Genomic DNA, 23,202 nt, shown 5'->3' on the forward strand with positions numbered 1-23,202 from the left:
ATGATCATTACTTAGATCTGTTAATTTAGTAGGGGTTGTACAATGTTGATATTCTAATTATATTACTCCTTTTTTATTTCTTGTCAGCATTCTTCTATAAAGAGCGACTTCCCCTTTGCAACTCTTTGGTTACCCGCTGATACAGTTTGCATAGCAAAGTCAACATATGATTATTTCCCCCTTTACTGGTTTCATGGTGTTTTATTTTTTTCATTTTTGCATGCAGGTTCTCTTACTTCTGATGGAAAAAATTTGTCTCAGGAAAAAGAGTTGCTGAGTCTCTTTTGCTTTTTCTCCTTACCTCATGTGGGCTATCTCTACATGGTTGTGAAATCTGTTGAATTGATGTCAGTCTACCAGTATCCTGAGAAGTCTCAGCAGGCAGTACTCACGCCACAATTTTTGCACGTCATTACAAGGTACTGTTACAGGGTCACTTGCTGGCCTGTGAGTCACTTATTTGTAAATTTTTGAGGTACTGCCTAAATCTGTAAGAATTTTGTGAACTAGCAGAGAGTACTCTAAATGCATGAGTTACATGTCATTGCAAGTCCGTCTTTTGATGACCCATACCTGCCTTTTGAATGTCAAAGATTTAGACCCTGGTTTTCTCTTTGTTTTGTTTCCTTAGACTGAATGGGATCCCTGTAAAGAAGTATAAGGTTCTTCATAAAGGAAGACTTTCATAGGGAATTTTAATGAAAAGTCAATGCAGCCAGTCAGAGTGTCTCTTTATGTTTCTTTTTAGATTTCCTAATTTTTTTTTCTCACTGCTACCATATTTTTCTAGTATAAATTGAGTTATTTTGTAATAGTTTAGAACTGTGAAGGGGCCAGAGAGATGATCTTATTCTCTCCCTGATTGGCACAGATAGGGAAGTAGTTACAGAGAGGTTAGAATTGGTCAAAGTCATGTGCTATTTGGTGGCAGATGTGTTGAGTTGCCTTCCCCTGTTATGCTGGCATGTAAACTGGGTTCACAAGCAGTAGCTTGATTTCATTTCCTTTTAATCTCAGCAGCATATGATGGTTTTGGTTCTATTTCCTGTTTTTTGAGCTTAGATTATGTTCAGGGCACTTCGTTGTGTCCTCTGACCAAGCAACTGTGAATAAGATACACCAACCACTTTCTAAAACAACAATAGAAGAGAAAGAGAGACATACAAGAGTCATAGACACTGGGAGATTTGTGAAAAATGTCTTAAGACCTCATGAAAGTGCCATTGACATTGGGAGGAAGGAAATTACTTCTGGCTAAGTTATATGGGGAAGTTGTAGATAGCTGATTGTGTTTGAAGTGAAGCATGAAAGCTAGCTAGAATTTTGGTAGATGAAGATGGAAAGAGATGTGCATTATAGATTGAAGGAAGACTATAAACAAAAACTGTATCAAGTTTTTAGGAACATCCAAAAGTTAATTGCACAGGACAGAGATCCCCCCACCACTGAGTGGTAGTATCAGAATCTCTAGCAGGTGCTGGAGCTTCCAAACTGCATAGAACCAATCTGGAGATTCTGATATCCACTCTTAGTGGTTGTACTCCCTTCTCCACCTGATTTCTGGCTTAAGGAGAAATGCTGCCCTTGGCAGTGTGTTTCTTAAGTGAACAATGTGGAGGTAGCTAGTCTTTCCAATGTCCAAAGTGTTGGGTAGTGATGTTCTTTAAATATGAAGAAGCTGAAAAGTAGACAGGTGGTGGAAACTGCTTGAGAGAGAGCTCAAGGATTTGAAAATTAAACTAAGGACTTTTAAAGTTTTAACCAGATAAAGTAATATGATCAGAACATTTTAGGAAAATTAATGGTGGCTGTGGTGGAAGGTGGATTGAACATAGATAAATAAACTATTGGAATAGTTCAGGCAAAGATATTAAGGGGCGGTATTCAGGCAGGGTAGTGGTAATGAAAGGAGAAGGGAGGATGGATGGGAGAGGCTTCAGTGGGAAAGTTAAAAGACTTGTCTGATGGGATAATGGGGATGTAGGAGGCATGAAAAATCCCACCATGGTTTTGTCTGCTTTTATGAAACACTGGAGTCTGGTGAAATGTGGGGCAAAAGAGATGTTTGGTTTAGACATTTGAGTTTGAAATGCTTATAGATTATCGAGAGAATGCTAAGTAGACTTTTGGATACATAGAACTGTAGATTAGGGTAAAGAGGAAAGCTTAGAAGTTTTATTACCACCAACAAAACAGTTGATTATTAAAGTAGTGAGAGTGTATATAGAGAGTGAAAAGTTATTAAAGAATTAAACTCTGGTGAAGGTGTTACTCAGTAAGCAAGAGGAGAAAGATGAAAATTTTTAAGGATGCAGAAGAATCTAGGAAACTATACCATCTCAGAAACAATGGAAAAAGAAAGGGAAGAGGAAGGAATAAAAATACTGATTTCTGTCCCATCATATAGATGTAAAAGACTATCCATCTTTTTCCCATCTGATTGCATATACTTGAAGTACACTGAGAATTTAGTGAGTGGACCCACTAAATCTATTGCCCCATCTGTCTTATTTATAAGTTATGTACAAGTTTGGAGTGTAGAGTCCTGAAAGCATTATATTATGAGTTTGAATGGACTTTTAATTCGTGCATTTTGACTGCCTCCAGATAGGAAATTTTTGAGCTTATTATCAGCACTAAAGGAGACTGACATCATTAACTTGACTGTGAAACCATTAGACATTAGAATAGCAGTTGTTTTGTGTACATTCAGATTCTTTTTTTTTTTTTTTTTCCAAACCAAGCTGTATCCAGCTTTATTAAAGATACTTTCCATAAACAATCATGGTATTTCAGGCAGGACATGGGCAGACAATCATTAATAGTATACAACAACTTTTGAACTCCCTTCTTCAATGGATTGCCAAAAATCAGAAAGCCACTATAAAACCCAATGAAGTCTTCATCTCATGCTCTGAACAGGGAAAGTTTAGAGTGAGGGTTAACATTTCACATTTAGCATGTTGTTTAACAACTTTTCACAAGCTGACCCTGACTTTCAGGAAGTGAAATGAAAATGGCAGAATTTACCTGAAGATCCACAATCTAGAAATGGAACCACTGCTGTTTTGACAGGTGCCATCTCAGTGGCTTTCTGGACTGGAAAGTCCAGATTGCCGGACACACTGGTAACCAATGACTAGGGGTTAGTTCTCAACAGATGTTTGGGCTTAAGGGAGTTAAGTCTATGCTGAAAGATGGAAAGGGAGAAGAGGACATAAAAACAAATTTGTTTTTCCATACCACAAGGCTTTTGTGCCAAGGTGGCCATGTGTGTCAAAGTCAGGGAATCCCTCCTCCTGGGAGCCAAGAGGAAGTCTCTCAAAACTAGAAGGGAAAGGTGTTTTCCCCACATTAATCCAGCTTTGGAGACATTCTGTTAGGGACATATGCCCCTTCCCCCAAAAACAACAATGAAGTGTTCTGTGTGCTGACAACATAGCTTTAAAAAAAAAAAAAAGTAAAACAAAATTCTGCATTTTTATAAAACTTGATAAAAAATAGTATTTCAAACTGTACAGTCACCAGAAGTACACAGTTATCAAAAATGCACACACTTCAAATGGCATCTCCAGCACCTTCAGCTTTCTGTGCCTGCTCTGTTTGGCATCTCCGTTTTCTGCAGGGTTTTCCCCTCCTTGCCAGCATCAGCTTTTCCCTTTTTCCCTTTGGGTACCTTCTCTCCCTTCTTTGCAGGGGCCTTTTTAGGCTTGGGCTCTGGCTTTGGAGGAGCAGACAACCTCGCGGATCTTCTCTGTGGTTCGTCCTTCACCTTGGCTTTATCTCCTTTAGCATCCCCTTCAGCCTTTCTCTTGGGCATGGTGGGGAAGGCAGTGGGACGTAGGTGCTGGACGCGGGATGCAGCGCGCGCAGACTTTGGTCGGTCCAGGGGTCGTTCTTGCCTCTTCTTCACACTGCTCTACATTCAGATTCTTAATAAGAATCTCCACTCCTGTTTTTCAAATCAAATCGGAGTTTCGCTTTTGTTGCCCAGGCTGGAGTGCAATGGTACGGTCTCAGCTCACTGCAACCTCTGCCTCCGGGGTGTAAGCGATTCTCCTGCCTCAGCCTCCCAAGTTGCTGTGATTATAGGCACCTGCCACCATGCCTGACTAATTTTTTTGTATTTTTAGTAGAGATGGGGTTTCACCATGTTGGCCAAGCTGGTCTCCAGCTCCTGACCTCAGATGATCCACCCGCCACGGCCTCCCAGAGTGCTGGGATTACAGATGTGAGCTACTGCGCCTGGCCCATCTTTTTTATTTTACCCAATAGATAAATGTTTCAAAATCGCTTGTCCCGTAAGGTGGTCTTGAAAAGTTTCTTGAAGATTGGTATACGCCCAAAGAAAGCAATAGAGATTTTTTAAGAAGCAAAGAACAAAATAAAATCATGTCAAATGCCAACTTTATAGAAATATGTAAGTAGGAAAGCCCCCCATGAAATCCTTTTCTCCCAGAGTTAAGCACATCAAGACTTCTTTTTTTTTTGAGATGGAGTCTCGCTGTGTCGCCCAGGCTGGAGTGCAGTGGTATGACTCAGCTCACTGCAACCTCCATCTCCCTGGTTCAAGCAGTTCCCCTGCCTCAGCCTCCTGAGTAGCTGGGATTACAGGCGCCTGCCACCACGCCTAGCTAATTTTTTTGTATTTTTAGTAGAGGCAGGGTTTCACATGTTGGCCAGACTGGTCTCAAACTCCTGACCTCAGGCAATTCACCCACCTCAGCCTCCCAAAGTGCTGGGATTACAGGCGTGAGCCACTGTGCCTGGCCATGTGGTTTTTTTTTTTTTTTTTTTTTTTTTTGTATTTTTAGTAGAGACAGGGTTTCACCATGTTAGCAAGGGTGGTCTCGATCTCCTGACCTCGTGATCCACCCGCCTCAGACTCCCAAAGTGCTGGGATTACAGGGTTGAGCCACCATGCCCAGCCGAAACCCTGCCTTTTTATCTCTAGAATCTAAAGGTCATTTGTTTTTGTGGTCATAGCTATGCTCAACTGTCCTTCTGGTCCCACTGCAGGTGCTTTTTTGCTTCCCTCTCTCTCAGTTTACTTCCCAAGGTTGCTAACTGTACTCCAGATTTGTAAATGGTGGTGCTACCGTCCTAGTTATTGTCAGGACTCCAGGAGTCATTTCCTAGAACTTTGCAGAGATAGAGATTGCAGTGGACTGAGGCTGAAGTGGAAGCACCAGCAGATGGAGAGAGGCCTGACTACCTCTTAAAATGTGCTAAGTCTCCTAACTAAAAATATCAGAATGCCTTTCTTTTTGAGGAATTTTTTTAAGTTTAATATTACTGTTAGGTTTGCTTTAGTCCTTTTTTTTTATTTTAAAGAGTTCATTTTTGCTTCTCCCACTTGATAGTTTTTTTGTAAAAAGGGAGGGAGAAGGAAGGAATAAAAATATTAATTTCTGTCCCATCACATAATGGGACAGAAATATACATCATTGTATAGCAATTTCTAAGTTAATTAACTGTTTTTAATGTCAATATTCGAGGGTTGACCTCGATGACAACCAGGCACTTACTGTGGAGTCCCTAGGTCCTTTTTGTATGCAGAAGCAGCCTGGAGTTGTGGAAAGAGGTAGAGGAGTGTGAGGGGTCAGGAGACCTGGGATCTAATTGGCTGTACTCTCCAGAGAGGTGGTGGACCAGTCATGAACCTTTCATGCCCCAATCTTTAAAACAAGCTGCTGGACTAGGTAATTCTGAAGATGCCTTTAGATGGTCTCTCATTTTCAATTTGACCATTGGATTTGAGTTTGCATAGTCTATGTTGTCCAGCATAATCCAGGTTGGATTTCATCATGAGGTGGGTGAGGAAGAACAACAGTTAAGAAATGGGTTTTAATCTTGGTTTTGATAGACACCCTTCTGTACCTTGGGCAGGTACTGGGGGCATCATTTGTCTGTAAAATGAAGATATTGACCCAGTTCCATGGTTCCTAACTATAGATGCACGTCAGAGTCACATACGGAGTTTTGTAGAAATATACACGTCTAGATTCAGCCCCTAGAGATTGCGATTCACTGGGGGTGTTATGGGGACCAGTTGTATATTTTTAAAAACCACAGGGATTCTGAGGCATTCCTCTTACTGAGAAGCAGTTTACCTTGGCAATATTTGATAGATACTTGACTGCCACCCCTGCCATTGGCGTGTTTGCCTGTGAAACCCTCCCTGGTGCGGGTATGTTGGTTCTTGGCCTCACTTTGCTCAGCAGCCTGGTTCTTCCTCCTCAGTAACAACCTGCAGTGTTTCACTGTACGGTGCAGTGCGGCGGCAGCTCGTGAGGAGGACCCGTACATGGACACCACCCTGAAGGTAAGAACTGGCTTATGAAGACAGTGAAACCTTACGATCACAAAGGAGCACATGAATACTCGTAGATTTGCTCTCAGACCTAAGCTAGGCAAGAACGAAAGAGCTTAAGGTTGTCTAATGTATTGAATTAGAACTTTTGGATATAAAATAGTAAGGATTTTGTGATTCATGGCTTAGTTGACAGTTTTTAAGATTGCTTTGCAAACATTTCACTCTGAATTGATTTAGTGCATAGTTTTTAAAGTTTGATAAAGAATATAAAAAGTGTGAACTGAGAGCAGTTCACAACTATAGTATACTACAATTTTATTTTTTATTTTTTTATTTTTAACTTTTAATTTTTTCGATTCAGGGTCTTGCTCTATCACCCAGGCTGGAGGGCAGTGGCACAATCATAGCTCACTGCAGCCTCGAACTCTTTGACTCAAGTGATCCTGCCACCCCAGCCCCTCAGGTAGCTGGGACTACAGGTGTGCACCACCATGCCCTGCTCATTTCTTTTGTATTATTAATATTATTATTATTATTATTGCAGAGATGGGGTTTTGCTATGTCGCCCAGGCTAGTCTTGAACTTCTGGGCCCAAGTGATCTGCCTGCCTCAGCCTCCCAAAATGGTGGGATTACAGGCATGAGCCACCATGCTTGGAGCAATTGTATTTTATTAAATGGAAATATAGGTGGCAGTTTTACAGAGCTGTTAACAAAACAGTCCAGAAATCAATATACTTAAGAGCACAAAATTGAATACAATGCATTAAAATGATTTGTTTATACTATTATCAGCTATGCCTGTAATTCTGTATTTTATAAGCCTTTGATAACCTTCTATACTTAATCTATGAGTTAATGGATATGGTAGATCAGTAATCTCATTTTTAATGTGAAGTAAAGTGCTTGGTCTCTAAAAAAATCCTCTTGACCACAAAATAAATGTAGGCATTATTATGTTGAGATTCTGTGTTTTCTGACTTTGAATTTCTGTTCTCAGAAATATGCTGATCATGTACATTATATTCACCTGTGTTATTTTACTTCTGAAATATAAGCTAGTTGAATTGGCTGTTTGTTAGGAATATACATGCTGCAAGAAGCTCCCAAATCATGATGCTCTGCATTTCAAAAATTGGTTTATATCTGTCTGGAAACTGGAATACCTTTTTCCAGAAAAATAAGCCTTCAATAATGATGGTTGTTTTAACAAACCAGCCCCGACACAGTGCCTAATGTGTCTGAGATACTCTTTCACAGTCACTGTCGCCCAAATTGTGTCATATGATAGTGTTTTATGGAAAGCATGGTCTCTGAGTTCCTAGTGACCCTTTTTAATGGCCTGCCTGTGGTTTTCTGTTGCCGACCAGGCTTACTGCCTGCTCTCAGCCTCTTGGGAAACCAGAACCACAGATTTCCTGTGCCTTTGTCTGTGTAAGATACACACATGGCCTTTTTGAGAGATTATTTTAAAATCAGGATTATTTCCTTTGTAAAAATAGAAAAGTAACAGATTAAAAAAGTAAAACTTCCATTCTTTGTCCTCTTCTTTTCCCTCCTTGCCTTTTCAAACCTCAGAAAGACATAGGCTTATATAGGGGTGATGGTGTGATTTAAAGTACCTTATAGATTGAAGTAGGATCAATGTACATTTGGAAAAAAAATAATTCCATGTATTTTCAGAGTCTTCTAAAAGCAGAACGAAGGAACAAGGAAGAGACAAAGGGGAGGGATAAGGAGAGGTGGGCGTCTGGTGGGGGTATGCTGCCCTTGAGGCCTGTGGAGGTAGGAGGGAGAAGGGATGATCACACCTCACGGTTGCTCCTTTCCTGCGACTCCACCAGTTCTGAAGCCCTAGGTGCCAGTTAAACAAGCACACGTTTAGCCCACCTGCCGACTCAGGCTTTGGAGCTGTGACATCTGGAAAAAGTTTCACAACCTCAGAGTCTGGTTGAAAGTGCATGTGGTCTGTCTCCTTTTCCTCTGAGATTCTGGCTGCTCAGCACTAGCCAAGCCACCTGAACTATTTTTACATGGAGGTACCAGTGAAGATGACCTCAGAATCAAAACAGCATGCATGGACAAGAAGGCAGGGTCCTGGCAGCATGCCAGAATAGAGCTCTTCCATTAGTTTTCTTATTCGTTCTACTTGAATTAATGGTCCTTTACAAGAGCAAAAGGCTAGCTCCTCTAGTTTATCTGACATGTTCCAGTCTGTCAGCCATTCCATGCACTGTTCATACCTAATAGACTAACAGTCAGGGGCCATCGGAACTTACAAGCATTTCTTTCACACACACATCCACAAAGAAACCATTTTATGTACTCTGCATGCAGTAGAATGTCCTTTCATAGTGTCTGGTTTTGCCTAAAAACCCCATTTCGGCATACCCCTAACCATCCTGCTAGTAGTAGGGGTTTCCCTGGGTGGCAGGGTACCAGCTTCCTCTCTTGGAGGTATCTGTGGGGCGCACACAGAAGTTCCTGCAGCTGTAGGACCCTGTTTCCACATTTATTCAATCAGTAAATAACTGAGTTTGTTGACTGAGTAGCTCTATAGAATGCGCTATTGGTTACATAGGTTTAGATAACCTCCTCTGTTAAGAATAGGCATTTGGATTGTTTTTTTGTTTATTTGTTTTTTGGTGGTGGTGGGTATGGGATGGCGGCAGCAGGAGATTTTATCAAATAAACTGACTGATTTTTGAAGATTGAAGTGCATGTACCTTTATTTCTTGCTTAAATTTGTGGTTTTCCTTTACTAGGCTTGCCCACCTGTTAGTATGGATGTCTGTGCTTTAAGAATACAGCTTTTCATAGGCTTGAAAGCCATCTGTCACTTTAAAAACCACATCATACTTTTGACTAAAGCAGACCCTGAGGCCATTCCAGAGAGAAGACAGTCACCCAAGAGGCTTCTGTAAGCATCCCCGTGCCCCAGGCATTCCTGCCAGTTTCTGGAATGAATTGTAACTGGTATATTTTGTGTTTATCTTTTTTTAAATCGTAACTTGGAATGATCAAATGGCTTTTTTATGGTAGTCTTTTTCCAGAGAAAGAAAAGGTTCTAACAATCTCTGTAATACACTTTATAACTGACCTGGGAACTTTTAGGAGAAAATGGATTATAAAATAGTTTCAGTAAAAATCAAAGCTGTTTTAGATTAGTTAAAGGACATGCTTTTCTGTGTAATTAATGGGAAAGACTGAGCCTGTAATACTAATTGAAACTATAGGAGTTTTTACTGTCTTTCTTCTTTGACCCTTTCAGTAGTTACATTTTTATCTAAAATTATTTTCTGATATTACAAAAGAAATTAATAATGTATGTTTTACCTTAAAGCACATTTATGATCTATAGATATGCGATCTATCTGAAAATAAAGTTGTATTTTGATAACATTCATCTCTTGTTATCTGTTAGGTTTCTGCTTTCCTATTGTTTAGAATAGAATGCTTAATTCCAGACTAGTTATGCTTCTATTTGATGTTTTCTTACTTAGTGGTAGAGAATGCAATCTAACTTCTCTAAGGAAAATCTAATCAAGAAAGAAATCTCTTCAGGGAGTGAAGCATATAGTGTATGTCATATCAAACATAGGTTACTTTTAACATGGATTTTTACTTTTTCAAATTGTTAGTGGCTATGCTTTGTTGCATCAACAGGAATCAGAGGGGGACTTTGGTAACTGATCACTTTGAGTGTACACAGAGTATGGGGCTTACTGATCCTAAAAGCTTTCTGGCGAGAGGAAAAGCAGTTTGTAGTCTTGCACATTTGATATAACTTTTTAAATGAGCTTTTAAAAATTCTAATTCATTTGATAAACAATTTTAAAAGATTATACACTAAAGAAAATGCATCACATAGTGAAAGCAAGAGATAAGATAGTGCTTTAAGCAAACTTAACAGTTTTATGTGTCTTCATCATATTCTCAGCAGCCATGATGTTGCTTCTGCTTAGATTTGTGGCTTAGGGCATGCTAGATTCGTGAAAGTCAAATGCAGAAACAAGCCTGGGCATGGGGACTTCCACAGTCGAGGATATTTTCCTTTTGACAGGGACTTGCCTGTTCTTTGAACTTATTGCTCATTTGAGAATACTTGTGGAGTGAATTGGAAGCAGTTGGTTTATCATTAGATGAAAATTACAGGATATTAAATGCAGTTAGCCTATGTAGTATTATGAACTAATATTCCATAACAATAGAGTGTACAGTTAATCACTTAAGAAGATAGTAAATGAAAATGATTTTAGAGTTATTTTATATCCAATATTTACCATTTGCAACTACCATTTCTTAATAATGTCATTTTAAAATTATTGTCCTTTGTTTTGCTTTTAGTTCTAGAAAAGATACCAGTGTTAAGATCCAAATACCTCCTGTAGCTGAGGCTGGGTGGAATTTGTATATTGTGAATACGATCTCACCAGTGCAGCTGTACAAAGAGATGGTACTCTTTTCAAACTTCTGATTCTTGTTTGTAGATATTTAGACTGAAATTAATGATCAGAAACTGATTCTAATTATCATACATTCAGGATGCCACAGCCATTCAGCTTCCTGACTCTGTCTGACAGTGGAATGTGTCTCTCTCTCTGTGTCTTTATTTTTACAGCTTCTGACATCCAAGGGACCAGTAGAAATTCCCTTCACTAGAATAAGACTGCCTTATTCATACCCACTCTCCGAAGAAGATCGATTGGCCAATCTAAACATAGTCTTTGACCTTAACTTTGAACCCTAGCAAAGATAGCTAAGAAATGGAGAAAAAAAAAAATCTAGGATTGTGTATCCCTGTCCCACTCTTCTTATTTAGAAATGTTAGCAGATTGTCCCAGGGCACTACAGCTACTGCAGCATTGTCCTGGGGGGAGGGACCCAGAGGGAGCATCCTTATTCCTGATCTAAGAGTGACAGCTTCCTACTCCTCCCTGGCAATTATTTTAACTCTTTATTTTGAAACAATTTCAGACTTAAAGAAAAGTTACAAGAATAAGTATATTGTTCCGAACCCTTTGGGAGACTGAGGCAAGTGGGTTGCTTGAGGCCAGGAGTTCGAGCCTAGCCTGGGTAACATAGTAAGATCCCATTTGTACAAAAAATAAAAAAATTAGCCAGTTGTGGTGGCACATACTTGTAGTCCTAGCTACTTGGGAAGCTAAGATGGGAAGATTACTTGAGCCTAGGAGTTCAAGGCTACAATGAGCTATGGTCGTACCACTGCATTCCAGCTTGGGTGACACAGCAAGACCCTGACTCTTTCGACTCTTTTTCAAAAAAGAATATTCTGTATATTCCCATTCCCCACACAGATTTCTCCACAGTCAACATTTTACCCTATTTGCTTCTCTCTCTCTCTCTTATGCACTCTGTGCTTTCTGTGCACACACGTATACGTACGCTGTTTTCTGATTCTTTGGGAGGTAAACTGCATACATCAGTCTTTTGCCCCTAAGTACTTCAGCATATATTTTCTAAGAATCAGGATACTCTCTTGGATACCACAATACAGTAGTATGTTTTAATACATTTAACATTGGCACAGTGCTTTATCTGGTGTGTTCATAGTCTAATTCTGTCAGCTGACTCAGTGGCTTAATAGCATTCCCCCTCCTCCAGTTCAAGACCCAGTCTAGGATCAGGTAGTGTGTCTCTTTAGCCTCCTTGAATCTGGAATATTTCTATAGCCTTTCATTACATTTTATGACATGGATATTTTTGACAAATACAGTTTTCCCCTTTACTTTTTTTTGAGAGTACTCCTTATTTAGGGTTTGCTCTTTTTTTTAATGGTTAGATTCAGATTATGCATTTTCAGCCAGAATATTGCATAGGTGATTTTTGTGTTAAGGGTATCACATCTGGAGGCACATGCTGTTCATCTGCCCCTCTTTGGTGATGTTAATTTTATCATCAGGTCAAGGTGTTGCCTGATTTGTCCCTGCCAATAATTTAATGCCAGTTATTATGTCAGCTGTGCCCTGTCTTTTCAGTCTTGCTTAATTGAAAGTCTTCATTTAGGTGATTTGACTGCTAGAGTCTGAATATACTGATTGAGTCAGATTAGCTAGTGATCATTTTTACGAGCCCTCTATGAGTTATGGAAATAGATGTAGTAAAGCCTAAACTTACAAATTGAAACTAAAATAGGGGAAGAATACTCAGTCTAAATTTGAGAAAGAATTAAATCATAATTTTTTAAGCTTAACTATTTCAAATATTAGTACGTTCACTAGTCTTATTGAGATAAAATTGTTGCTAAGTTTACAGTATTATTAGTATTACAGTATTATTTGGACCTCTCTAATGATTAGAGCTGTTTAACAAGGTATTATTTCTAATCATGTATGTATTAAACTGGCTCATAGATGATGGGAAAAAAGCCCTTCAGCTAAGCGCTTGTCAGAATGATACATAACTAGTTTGTTTACTTTTAGGGTTTAATATGTCCAAATGTTAACTTTACTAACAAAATATATAAATTATTTTAAGAACTGAGGAACTTTTGAGAGTCTCTCTTCAGCAACATTAGTGTTTGTCTTTTTTGTTTTAGATAGACTATAGCAATACCTATAAGACTGTCAAAACCCAGAGCTGCATTCACCTTCTCAGTGAGGCTCATCTGTTAGTGCGAGCTGCCCTGATGGATGCCAGTCAGCTGGAACCTGGAGAGAAGGCAGAGCTTTTGGAAGCATTTAAGGAAAGCTGTGGGCACCTTGGGGACTGTTACAGCAGGTGGGTGACACCTCTTGAAACATCTTGAACTTACAGAAGCCATCTTGAACTTTGGGTGCACTTGTTAGCTTTTCCATCTCTGGTAAATGGGGAGGTGGTTCATTTATTCACTTCTTCCACAAGCATTTATTGAGCACATACTCTGTTAGATACTGTGCTAGGCTTCAACATACAAAAATGAATGTGACCCATTTCCTGCTCTCAAGGAGTCACAGTTTAGAAGATGAGCAGTAAGTCTCAAGTTTGTGATTTTCCCACTGTTTAACTTAGGGCTTTGACATTTTTCTCAGGCTTTGAAAATCCCTGACATAGCTGTATGACTAGTTTATTGTCTGTAGCTTAAGGGAGAGCTGCCAGTTGGACAGTCTTATGATTTTGATCTTAGTAGTCAGTGCTTTTATGATGTCAGAAAGGGACACTGGTATGAATAGTGTTTTTATTTTTGAGAGTAATGTTTAGACATTGTTTTGCATATGATTGTTTTCGACTTACTTGATCCACATGAATGGTTAAAAATTAATAAAACAGACTTTTCCTCCTATAAACACCATTATTTTAGAGTCTGATCATGAATATTAGAATTAACTTAAATTGTTGTTTTTGTTTCTATTATGAGCAGGCAAAAAGAAACTGCATTAATTAGAAGTTTGTAAAATAAAACTTAGGAGTTTGTTTTAGTTACTAATGGCAGTAGAAAAGTATTTTGGAATTTATATCTTCTGGAAAGCATGATATATTCTATTATAGAATGTGTTAGATATCCAGGTTTAAAAATCACAAATTTGACTAGGCATGGTGGCTCACACCTGGAATCCCAGCACTTTGGGAGGCTGAGGTGGGATGATCACTTGAGATCAGGAGTTTGAGATCAGTCTGGGCAACATAGTGAGACCCTGTCTTTAAAAAAATGACAAATTTCAGGTTTTTTATTTCCTTCCCTTTAGGCTTGACTCCCAGCATTCTCATCTCACCTTGCCATACTATAAGATGTCTGGTTTGTCTATGGCTGAAGTTCTGGCCCGCATGGACTGGACAGTAGAGGATGGATTACAGAAATACGAGAGGGGATTAATCTTTTACATTAATCATTCACTTTATGAAAACCTGGATGAAGAATTAAGTGAAGTGATTATAGTTTTCTGTTTTAGATCTAATATTTTTAACTTTTCATTTTAGTGGTTTATTTTATGTAGTACTGTTTAGAAATCAGGTTCCAAATATTTTTCTTCTTTGATATTCTTTTTCTAAAAAAGTCATGTGCCATTTTCTTCATTGATGAAGATAGAATGATAGCTTGGAAAAGAACTTATGGGTAATCTTCTCATACTTTCTCATTATACAGACAGGGACATGTGGTCTGTTGTAGTCTCAACACCTGCCAGTGACAGTAGCATGTCCTCAGAAGAGCTACACAGAATGCGGCCCTTGCCTTCCATCTTCTCATCTGTAGTCCTTTCCGCAACCCTAATTATCCCTTACTCCGTGTGTCCAAAACTTCGCTTACAAAACTCTGACCTTAGGCCAGTGACCTTAAGACATTATTAGGGATTATTTTTAGGGCTGGGCACGTGGCTAATATCTGCAATTCCAACACTTTGGGAAGTCGAGGTGGGAGGATTACTTGAGGCCAGAAGTTTGAGACCAGCCTAGGCAATAGAGCAAGACCCCATCTCTACAGAAAATTTAAAAATTAGCTGGGCTTGATGGCATACATCAGTATGTAGTTCCAGCTACTCAGGAGGCTGAGGCAGGAGGATCGCTTGAGCCCAGGAGTTTGAGGCTGCAGTGAGCCACAGTTACACCACTGCATTCCAGCACGGGCAATACGGAAAAACCCTGTCTTAGAGAGAGAAAAGAGGAGATAACCCCTCATGTATTTCATACATAGTTGGATGCAAATATGCCAAGTTAGAAATTGTGGTATCAAATGTTCTAAGGTTTTGAAATGAAATTTTCTCATACAGTTTACTTAATTGGGTATATTTTGAACTAAATAGTAGTTTTTATGATGGATTTTTATTATAATTCAATCAGATGTTTATTTTCTTCTTCTGAGTGTTGAAATTAGAAATGCTGGTCATAACCTGGTACATATTTTCATTGTTTTTTCTTCATTATAATCAGCAAAGAGATCACTTCAGGTTATCTCAGGCCTCCCTTGTATTAGTATCAGTTTTGTCTGTTTAAAATTAGAATATAATACTATAGTTTTATCTTACTTGGAATGTTTGTGTCTTGGCTTTTTGCACATGTTTTGCTGATTTTGTTGCTTTCTTCTGACCGACTGACCTTTTATTCCTTTTATTCCTTCTTGCTCACCAAAGGAATTAGCAGCAAAAGTGGTTCAGATGTTTTATGTGGCTGAGCCAAAGCAAGTGCCCCATATTCTCTGTAGTCCTTCTATGAAGAATATTAATCCTTTAACTGCCATGAGCTATCTAAGGAAGCTGGATACCTCTGGGTTTTCATCGATCTTAGTGACATTGACCAAGGCAGCAGTGGCTCTGAAAATGGGAGATCTTGACATGCACAGAAATGAAATGAAAAGCCATTCAGAGGTATGGAGCCCTGCCCAGTGCTAACAGAAGGCTGAAATAGGACCTGGTAATCCTGACGTGTTTAGCTGTCTTCTGGCTTCTTTCTAGCTCATATGTTCTTGGTTGTAATGGAAAACAGACAATGTTAGAAACAAAGTGATCCAAATGGGACTTCGAATCTGGCAAATGAAAAAGAAATAAGACTGATAAATGACAGCAGTGGATATCTAAAGACTTCAACTTAGTGTCAGGTGTGTTCAGAGCACTGAGCTTGTTACTGAAGAACTGGCTGTGCTCCAAGGGGATGATGTGATCTGGCATCAGGGATATGGTGTGTGCACTGGAAAAGAACAGAGTAATATGTATTTAAGAACAGCAAAGGGGCTATTAGCCATGGACTTTAGAAGTCTAGTAGTTGCATAAATAACCCCCACTTGGTAAAATCACAGATAACTTTATGGAGGATTGGACATTTGAATGTTGTACCAAGAAACACAGGCTTCCCCTTGGAAAAGAGGTCATTTAGGGACACTACCAAAGGTGTTAATCATTTAAGGGAAGAAAATAAGAGGTAGTGTAATTGAACACTTATTATTTAGCAGCTCCTTGCATATATTATTTAATTCTTAATAATGCTATAAGGTAGGAGTATTATACAAATGAGGGAATTAAGTATTATACAAATGAGGGAATTAAGACACAGAGAGGTTAAGTAACTCATCAGGATCACATAGCTGTTAAGTGATAGAACCAGAATTGAACCGGGCAGCCTGACTTCAGAACCTGTGCTCCTGCACTGTTTTCTTGCCAGATTGTGGCCAAAGCCCACAGTATGACTTGGGTTGCTAAAAAAGGAAGAACGTAAGTGCTTTATCGCTGTACAAATGACATGCTTTGTTATGATGAGGAGAGCAAGTCAACATCGGGATGTCTTCTGTTTTGAAGAGTAGAATTCTAGAAAAATGACTTTTCATAATTTTGAAAAAACTTAAGATATATTAGTCGTTGCTTGGTATTTATGGGAGATTGGTTTCAGAACCTTCTACAGTTACCAAAATCCACAGAAGCTAAAGTTGCTTATATAAAGTGGCATAGTATTTGCATATAACCTATCTACTTTCTCCAATATACTTCAAATCATCTCTATTACTTATAATACCTAATATAACGTCAACTGCTATGTACACAGTTGTTAATACTGAATTATTTAGGGAATAATAATTTAAAAATCTGTACATGTTCAGAACAGAGGCAGTCCCCCCCCCCCGCCATTTTTTGGGGTTTTTTTTTGTTTGTTTGTTTGTTTTTGAGACAGAGCTTCATTCTGTGGCCCAGGCTGGAGTGCAGTGGTGCAATCTCAGCTTACTGCAACCTCCACCTCCTGGGTTCAAGTGATTCTCCTGCCTCAGCCTCCCAAGTAGCTGGGATTACAGGTGTGCACCACTGTACTTGGCTAATTTTTGTATTTTTAGTAGAGACGGGGTTTTACCATGTTGGCCAGGGTGGTCTTGAACTCCTGATCTTAAGTGATCTGCCCTCCTTGGCCTTCCAAAGTGCTGGGATTACAGGCATGAGTTACTGCGTTCAGCCATCCCGAATATTTTTGATCTGTGGTTGGTTGAATCCATGGATGTGAAACCCACAGATACAGAAAATTGACTGCATTTTCAAATCAAGTAGAGCTAAATATAAAGCTCTCTACAAAAAATAGGACACCTTGATGCTTAGTGAAATGTTAGTAACTTCTGTGAGACAGTCAGTGGTGTCCTTCTTTGGGTAAGAACTAGCCTTTATAGTCAAAGAAAACATTGTGATTAAATTATTAATAGCTTAACCATGCATTGTGAATTCACTAGCATGTTTAGTATTTCTATGGTGGACAATCTAAATATAATGTACCTTTTGTTCCTAAATTTCTTTCTTATCTGAAGATGAAGTTGGTATGTGGCTTCATTCTGGAACCTCGACTGTTGATTCAACAGAGAAAGGGACAGATTGTTCCAACTGAGCTTGCACTTCACTTGAAGGAGACTCAGCCTGGATTGCTTGTGGCTTCAGTTCTGGGCTTGCAGAAGAACAACAAAATTGGAATTGAAGAAGCAGATTCCTTTTTTAAGGTATGTCACTTTGAAAATGTGATTTTTCTGGATGGCCTCATTAAATTGGTGGTGGGGAGGGACAGAATAAGAGAAGTGAGTTTTTCATTTGTTTATTGAGAAAACATACATACATAATCAGTTATAAAAGTACTAATTAAAAGATTATATCTGAAGAAACTTTATTTGTACAACCTAAAATCTGTTTCCTTTAAAAAATGTCTAAATTTTCTTTCGCCATGGCACTAATGCTAATGGTAAATTATTAATTGCATGGCCCATGTGATGCTTTGATATTCAGCCCAGCTGTCGCTTTATCAGTGCTATATTTATCTGGAATATAGAGGCTTCTTTTACTGTTTTCAAGGTGCTTTGTGCTAAGGATGAAGATACAACTCCTCAGCTCTTGGTAGACTTTTGGGAAGCTCAGCTAGTGGCATGTCTCCCAGATGTGGTACTTCAGGAACTCTTTTTCAAGCTCACATCCCAGTACATCTGGAGATTGTCTAAGAGGCAGCCTCCTGACACCACACCATTGCGAACGTCGGAGGATCTGGTAAGATAATGGAATAATACCTTAAATTTAACCTATGCATTGCCCATTACAAAAACATACCTTCTTCTTTTTAATAATTTATTATAAAATATAACCTAGTTTTCTATTACCAGGTATCTTATTTACGCAGGAGTTAAAAATACACTTAAAATTTGTCTATAACTGAAGTGGCCTACATTTTAAATAATTTTGTACTCTAAAGAATGTCCTCCACTTATTAATTTCCCTCACTTACTTGAAGTGGTAGCTCAGTTGCCAAAGCATGGAGAAAGGGACTTCTTCCAGAACATCACATCTGTCCTTCCTCAGCAGAGGATCATTAAATAGAACATAAGAGAGAAGACATCTACAGACCTCATTGGTGGGAGAGGAACTGCAGAACGCTGTGGGAGGGAGACTTCCTTAGTGGGCCCCCATTTCCTGTCTGTTTCACATAAAGGAGCTGTTCTGTAGCACTTGAGGCAGCCAGTAATAACTCTTTCTACCCTTCTTGCTCCCAGCCCATTTCTCTCACAGCTCATTAGCCATGGCTAATGGAGGGCTAAGTGGAAAAGTTACCAGCTTCTTGAATAAGCAGGGCTCCTTGGGAATTGTCTTGAGAATTTATGAAAGATATTTTGCCTTCTAAAGAAAGTAGTATTAATAAAAATTATTTCCAATATTCTTGTTAGGTATAATTGGCTTAAATGCAGTATTGTTCTTTTTGCTAGAAAGTGCGTCTTTGGAGTATTTACATTTTAAAGTATATGGAAATATTTAGTGTAGAAGCAAGCAAGACTGAAATATTTTCCAGGGGAATACATTCTTAAAAACTGTCCTTCCCATTCCCAGGAAAGTGTATACCTAATTCTATGACATGGCAGAGAATTAATGATTGCTTGCTCTTCGTGGAATGGATAAGCAAGCTTTTGTTGTTATATTTTGTTTATGAGAAATTCTTTTATGTTTTAGATAAATGCCTGTAGTCATTATGGCTTAATTTATCCATGGGTTCACATCTTAATATCATCTGATTCATTAGCGGATAAAAATTATACAGAAGATCTTTCAAAATTACAGGTAAGTAAAAATACCTCCTTATGAAATTGCATATTACAATGTAGTGTAAGATTAAATTTGCTGAGACCCCAGGTGTCCTGTTAATCTAGAATGTAGAATTTTGAGGGGCAAAATCCATAGTTAGGCATACTCAGGACACTTGGAGGGAATTCCTGCCTGTGCCTGAAACTGCTGATGGATGGGACACCTGTGCTGAGCGGCTGGTTTCGTTGCAGGTGGATGGACAAACTTCACCAAGTCTCCTGGCTGATTTCCTCATTTTCAGGATGCACTTGAAAACACTTTGTGAAATGAAAGTGTGGCAAATGTTTAGTGGTGTTTTTATTGATGTAGTTTGTTTTTGTTAGTGTTGACTTACACATTTGAGGCCTCTCACCCAAGCCAGGCACTGCTATTTCTCTTATAAGAAACAGGTCAAAGTAGTCAGTTTATCCAGCTCCTGAAAAGGATTTTTCAGAAATGAGGGGGATGATTAGAGAATGTGGATCATCCTTTAATAATTCTGACTGCAGCAGTGTTTTGGCTGGCAGTGAGAATTAAAGTCCACATTTTTGGTGGATCAGGCTGGGCCACATGAGCGTATGATTTTATTAATGCAGTTTAGTGGCCCAAAGACCAATATAATTCCCACATCTGTTTTCTTTGGTCTTCCCAGTGTAGGCGCTAACATACAAAAATTAAGATTTCCTATTAAGAATTCTGAGTTTCAAGGCACTATTGAAAAATTTAGCAGCTCTGTTAACCCAAGGCCCTCATTGCTTCTGACCTGAGGGTTGGGACTGACCCGGAGCCTCTCCTTAGGCAGTGCTCACACTGTCCTCCCGCACAGTTATCATCTTTAGGGTATCCTGACCCAAATGCTGAGTGTCTGTTTTCCTTATCCCAGCTGCCCTTATGCATCTTCATCATTTGATTGGCCTCTTTAGGCTTTTGAATTTGCAATGCCTCATTTACACTATGGGAACTGATATAAATGTAGTTGTTACTTAGTATCAAATTGGGAATGGGGCTTAGAGGAGGGAAGCTGAAGAGGCCATATTGCTTGGACTCAGCCTTCAGGTGGGGCTGTGGTGTTCCCAGAGATGGCATTATTTATGTGCTTCTTTAAAAAATAACAAAAGAAGATTCTTCTTGTCTCTTGTCTCTAGTACCATTGTGATACAAAGCCTTCTGAAGGCCTAGCCTCAGATTTTGTTCACCTCACAAATATTGCTTGAGCATGTGCTGTAGATGTTATGGGGAGCATTGGACAAGACAGTGGAACTTTGCCTTCCTAGAACATATATACTAATTACATATTTAAAATTGTAATTGGAATAAGTGCTATTAAATTTTCTTGATAAATCTTTAAAGCATATTTATAATCATTGCTTGAAAAAGTATAATTCAGTGATCTTTTAAAATTTGTTTCAAAATATATTTAAAGGAAAATCTTTGCTATTAAAGGAGGAAAATCTTTGCTATTAAAGGAGGAAAATCTTTGCTATTAAATAGCAAAATCTTTGCTATTGAAGGAGAAACAATCTGCCTAAACTTTTATAATTTTTTTTTTTTTTTTTTGGAGATACAGAGTCTCACTCTATTGCCCAGATTAGAGTGCAGTGGCAGTTGTGGCTCACTGTAACCTCGAACTCCTGGGCTCAATCGATCCTTCCATCTTGGCTTCCCAAAGTTCTGGGATTACAGGTGTGAGCCACTGCACCTGGCCTTATTTTCAAACTTCCTGATTACATGGATAAAACTAAGTAAAAGTTCATGGGTAGTTGAAGTTACGACTAGTTTTATTTTAGTCATAATTTGGTACACATGCCTTGCTCCTTCGTACTGCCCCCACTCCCTTCCCCATTATCTGGATTAGTCAAGAGTTAAATAGAGAGATAATCTCTTTTCTTCCATGTTGGGAGACCCTTTGAGTGAGAGATTATCAACCTTATTTCATCTCTGCCATCTGATTGTCAGGAAATTATTCACATGAATAATTTATTAAACTTGCAGGAAGAAAAGGGACCAACCTTATTCTCCTGGTCATTCCTTGGTAGATATTTGGAATAAAATCATCACACTGACTGTGACTGGATAGATCACATTCCATATTCTCCTGTGAGCCTCAGAAGATGCTGTAGCAAAAAGGAGGCAGGGACAAGAAAATTAGGATATGACCATCTCATCTTTATCTTGGAGAAAGGGAAAATGGAGATTATTTTGGTGGTAGAATCAAAAGTAGTATATATAGTTTAATTGCTTAAAGTATATGTTGGTAAAGTTGTAAATTCCGAGATAATACAGCCCGCTGTTATTCATCTTGTGACAAAGTGGTATTGATAACAACGATTAGTTCTAAACAATCACTTTAGTCTTATTAAGTGTTAAATTGTATTTTTGCATATGTATGTAGCACATGCTTATTATAGAAAATTTGGAAAATGGCAGGCAGGGATGTAAAGAAAACAAAGAGTAGGCTTTGTTGTCCCATCCTGTGTGCTGTTTCAAATTGCCATGCTCTTCCGACAGTATTTCTGTATGTGCATTTACCTATGTAGATTTTATAAAACTGATGATGTTCAGAATATAATTTCATTTTGAAATTTTTTTACTCATTTTATCATAAGCATTTTTTTATTAACTAGCCTTTGAAAACATAGTTTTGATGGCTGTGTAATGTTCCATTATCTGAGTGTGCCATATGTGTTTACTTATCCTTTGTTGTTAAACATGTAGATTATTTATATTGTGAATACTCTTGCGGTGAACATCATTGGACATAGATCTTTAACCACAATGTTGATTATTCCCTTAGGATAGAGTCCTGAAGAATGTCCATTGGTTTTAATTTGCAGTCCACACAAAGCAAATAAAATAATGTTATTTAACAATGATTGCTTTCTATTAAACAGATCTTTAAACTAGAGGTAGTTTCAAGATTATACTTTACTTAGATTTAGTAAGTAAGGACCACATGCATGTACGTTAATATGGCATTTTTTCTATTTTACTTTTGGCAAGTGAGTGTTTAGTCTTAAGAAACTAAATTCTGTATGTTGTGTTTTAGTTTTTGAGGTGCCTCATTTCATAACATTTCACTTTTCTGTTCATAGTCTCTTATATGTGGTCCTTCATTTGACATAGCTTCCATTATTCCGTTCTTGGAGCCGCTTTCAGAAGACACTATTGCCGGCCTTAGTGTCCATGTTCTGTGTCGTACACGCTTGAAAGAGTATGAACAGTGCATAGACATACTGTTAGAGAGATGCCCAGAGGCAGTCATTCCATATGCTAATCATGAACTGAAAGAAGAGAACCGGGTATGCTTTTTCAGATTATGTTTTTAGGCTTGATCAGTGATAATCAGATTTGATAACCTCATTTCCTTTCCTGCAAAATGGGGACAATTTATGCTAATCCAACCTCAGGGCTGTGTGGGTCCAGTGAGCATATATGTTAAATAATGTTATGTGTTTTGAGTACTATTAAATGCTGTTAAATATGTGAGATGGTATATTATCATCATTAAAAATCTTTTGTTTGAAGATTAAATAGTTGATGACCTGAAGATTTGGGAACAGTGTATGATGGGAAAATATTTTCTCTGCCATACGGTTTTTAGTTTAGAAATTAGAATAATTTTGGACCTTAGTTCTTTTTTTTCTTCATTCCTTCCTTCTTGCCACATAAGAGATGATAACGGGATATGTCTGTTACTTCTTGAAAATAGCCATGTACATATGTACAACATATGTATTACTGAGTTTTCAAGTTACAAACCTGACTTTTATGTTATAGTTAAGGCAAAAGACTGGCTGCTGATATAACTTCTGTTATAACAAAGTTAGTTGCCTTAGACAAAATGATGTATTTTTGCCCTGTGCTTTCCTGCACAATCTTCTTATTCTTGTTTGAA

At 38.4% G+C, this 23,202-nt stretch overlaps 2 protein-coding genes across 11 annotated transcripts in view; one reads left to right on the forward strand and one right to left on the reverse strand.

Moving 5' to 3' along the window:
• Positions 1–23,202, forward strand: part of HPS3 (HPS3 biogenesis of lysosomal organelles complex 2 subunit 1) — a 44,497-nt gene that overhangs the window by 16,152 nt on the left and 5,143 nt on the right. For 2 of the 7 annotated variants that reach the window (XR_001443142.3, XM_015131786.3), the window contains exons 5-15: positions 227–419; positions 6,244–6,325; positions 9,081–9,235; positions 10,663–10,771; positions 12,875–13,056; positions 14,001–14,181; positions 15,381–15,614; positions 17,525–17,710; positions 18,057–18,245; positions 19,197–19,304; positions 22,400–22,606. Coding sequence is in view for 2 of the 7 variants with exons in the window: in XM_015131786.3 (XP_014987272.1) it covers positions 227–419; positions 6,244–6,325; positions 9,081–9,235; positions 10,663–10,771; positions 12,875–13,056; positions 14,001–14,181; positions 15,381–15,614; positions 17,525–17,710; positions 18,057–18,245; positions 19,197–19,304; positions 22,400–22,606 (1,826 nt within the window). In the remaining 5 variants the exon portion in view is untranslated. The remainder of the gene's footprint in view (positions 1–226; positions 420–6,243; positions 6,326–9,080; positions 9,236–10,662; positions 10,772–12,874; positions 13,057–14,000; positions 14,182–15,380; positions 15,615–17,524; positions 17,711–18,056; positions 18,246–19,196; positions 19,305–22,399; positions 22,607–23,202) is intronic. The other 5 variants (XR_013413593.1, XR_003727151.2, XR_013413594.1 and 2 more) reach the window with 3 other exon arrangements.
• Positions 17,787–23,202, reverse strand: part of CP (ceruloplasmin) — a 59,101-nt gene continuing 53,685 nt past the window's right edge. For 2 of the 4 annotated variants that reach the window (XR_001443141.3, XR_001443140.3), the window contains exons 19-21: positions 21,317–21,421; positions 19,663–19,743; positions 17,787–18,242 (exon numbers count right to left, since the gene is read on the reverse strand). Coding sequence is in view for 2 of the 4 variants with exons in the window: in XM_015131781.3 (XP_014987267.2) it covers positions 21,330–21,421 (92 nt within the window). In the remaining 2 variants the exon portion in view is untranslated. The remainder of the gene's footprint in view (positions 18,243–19,662; positions 19,744–21,316; positions 21,422–23,202) is intronic. The other 2 variants (XM_015131781.3, XM_015131780.3) reach the window with 1 other exon arrangement.

Source organism: Macaca mulatta, chromosome 2 (genome assembly GCF_049350105.2).
Source record: "Macaca mulatta isolate MMU2019108-1 chromosome 2, T2T-MMU8v2.0, whole genome shotgun sequence".
Lineage (NCBI taxonomy): Eukaryota > Metazoa > Chordata > Mammalia > Primates > Cercopithecidae > Macaca > Macaca mulatta.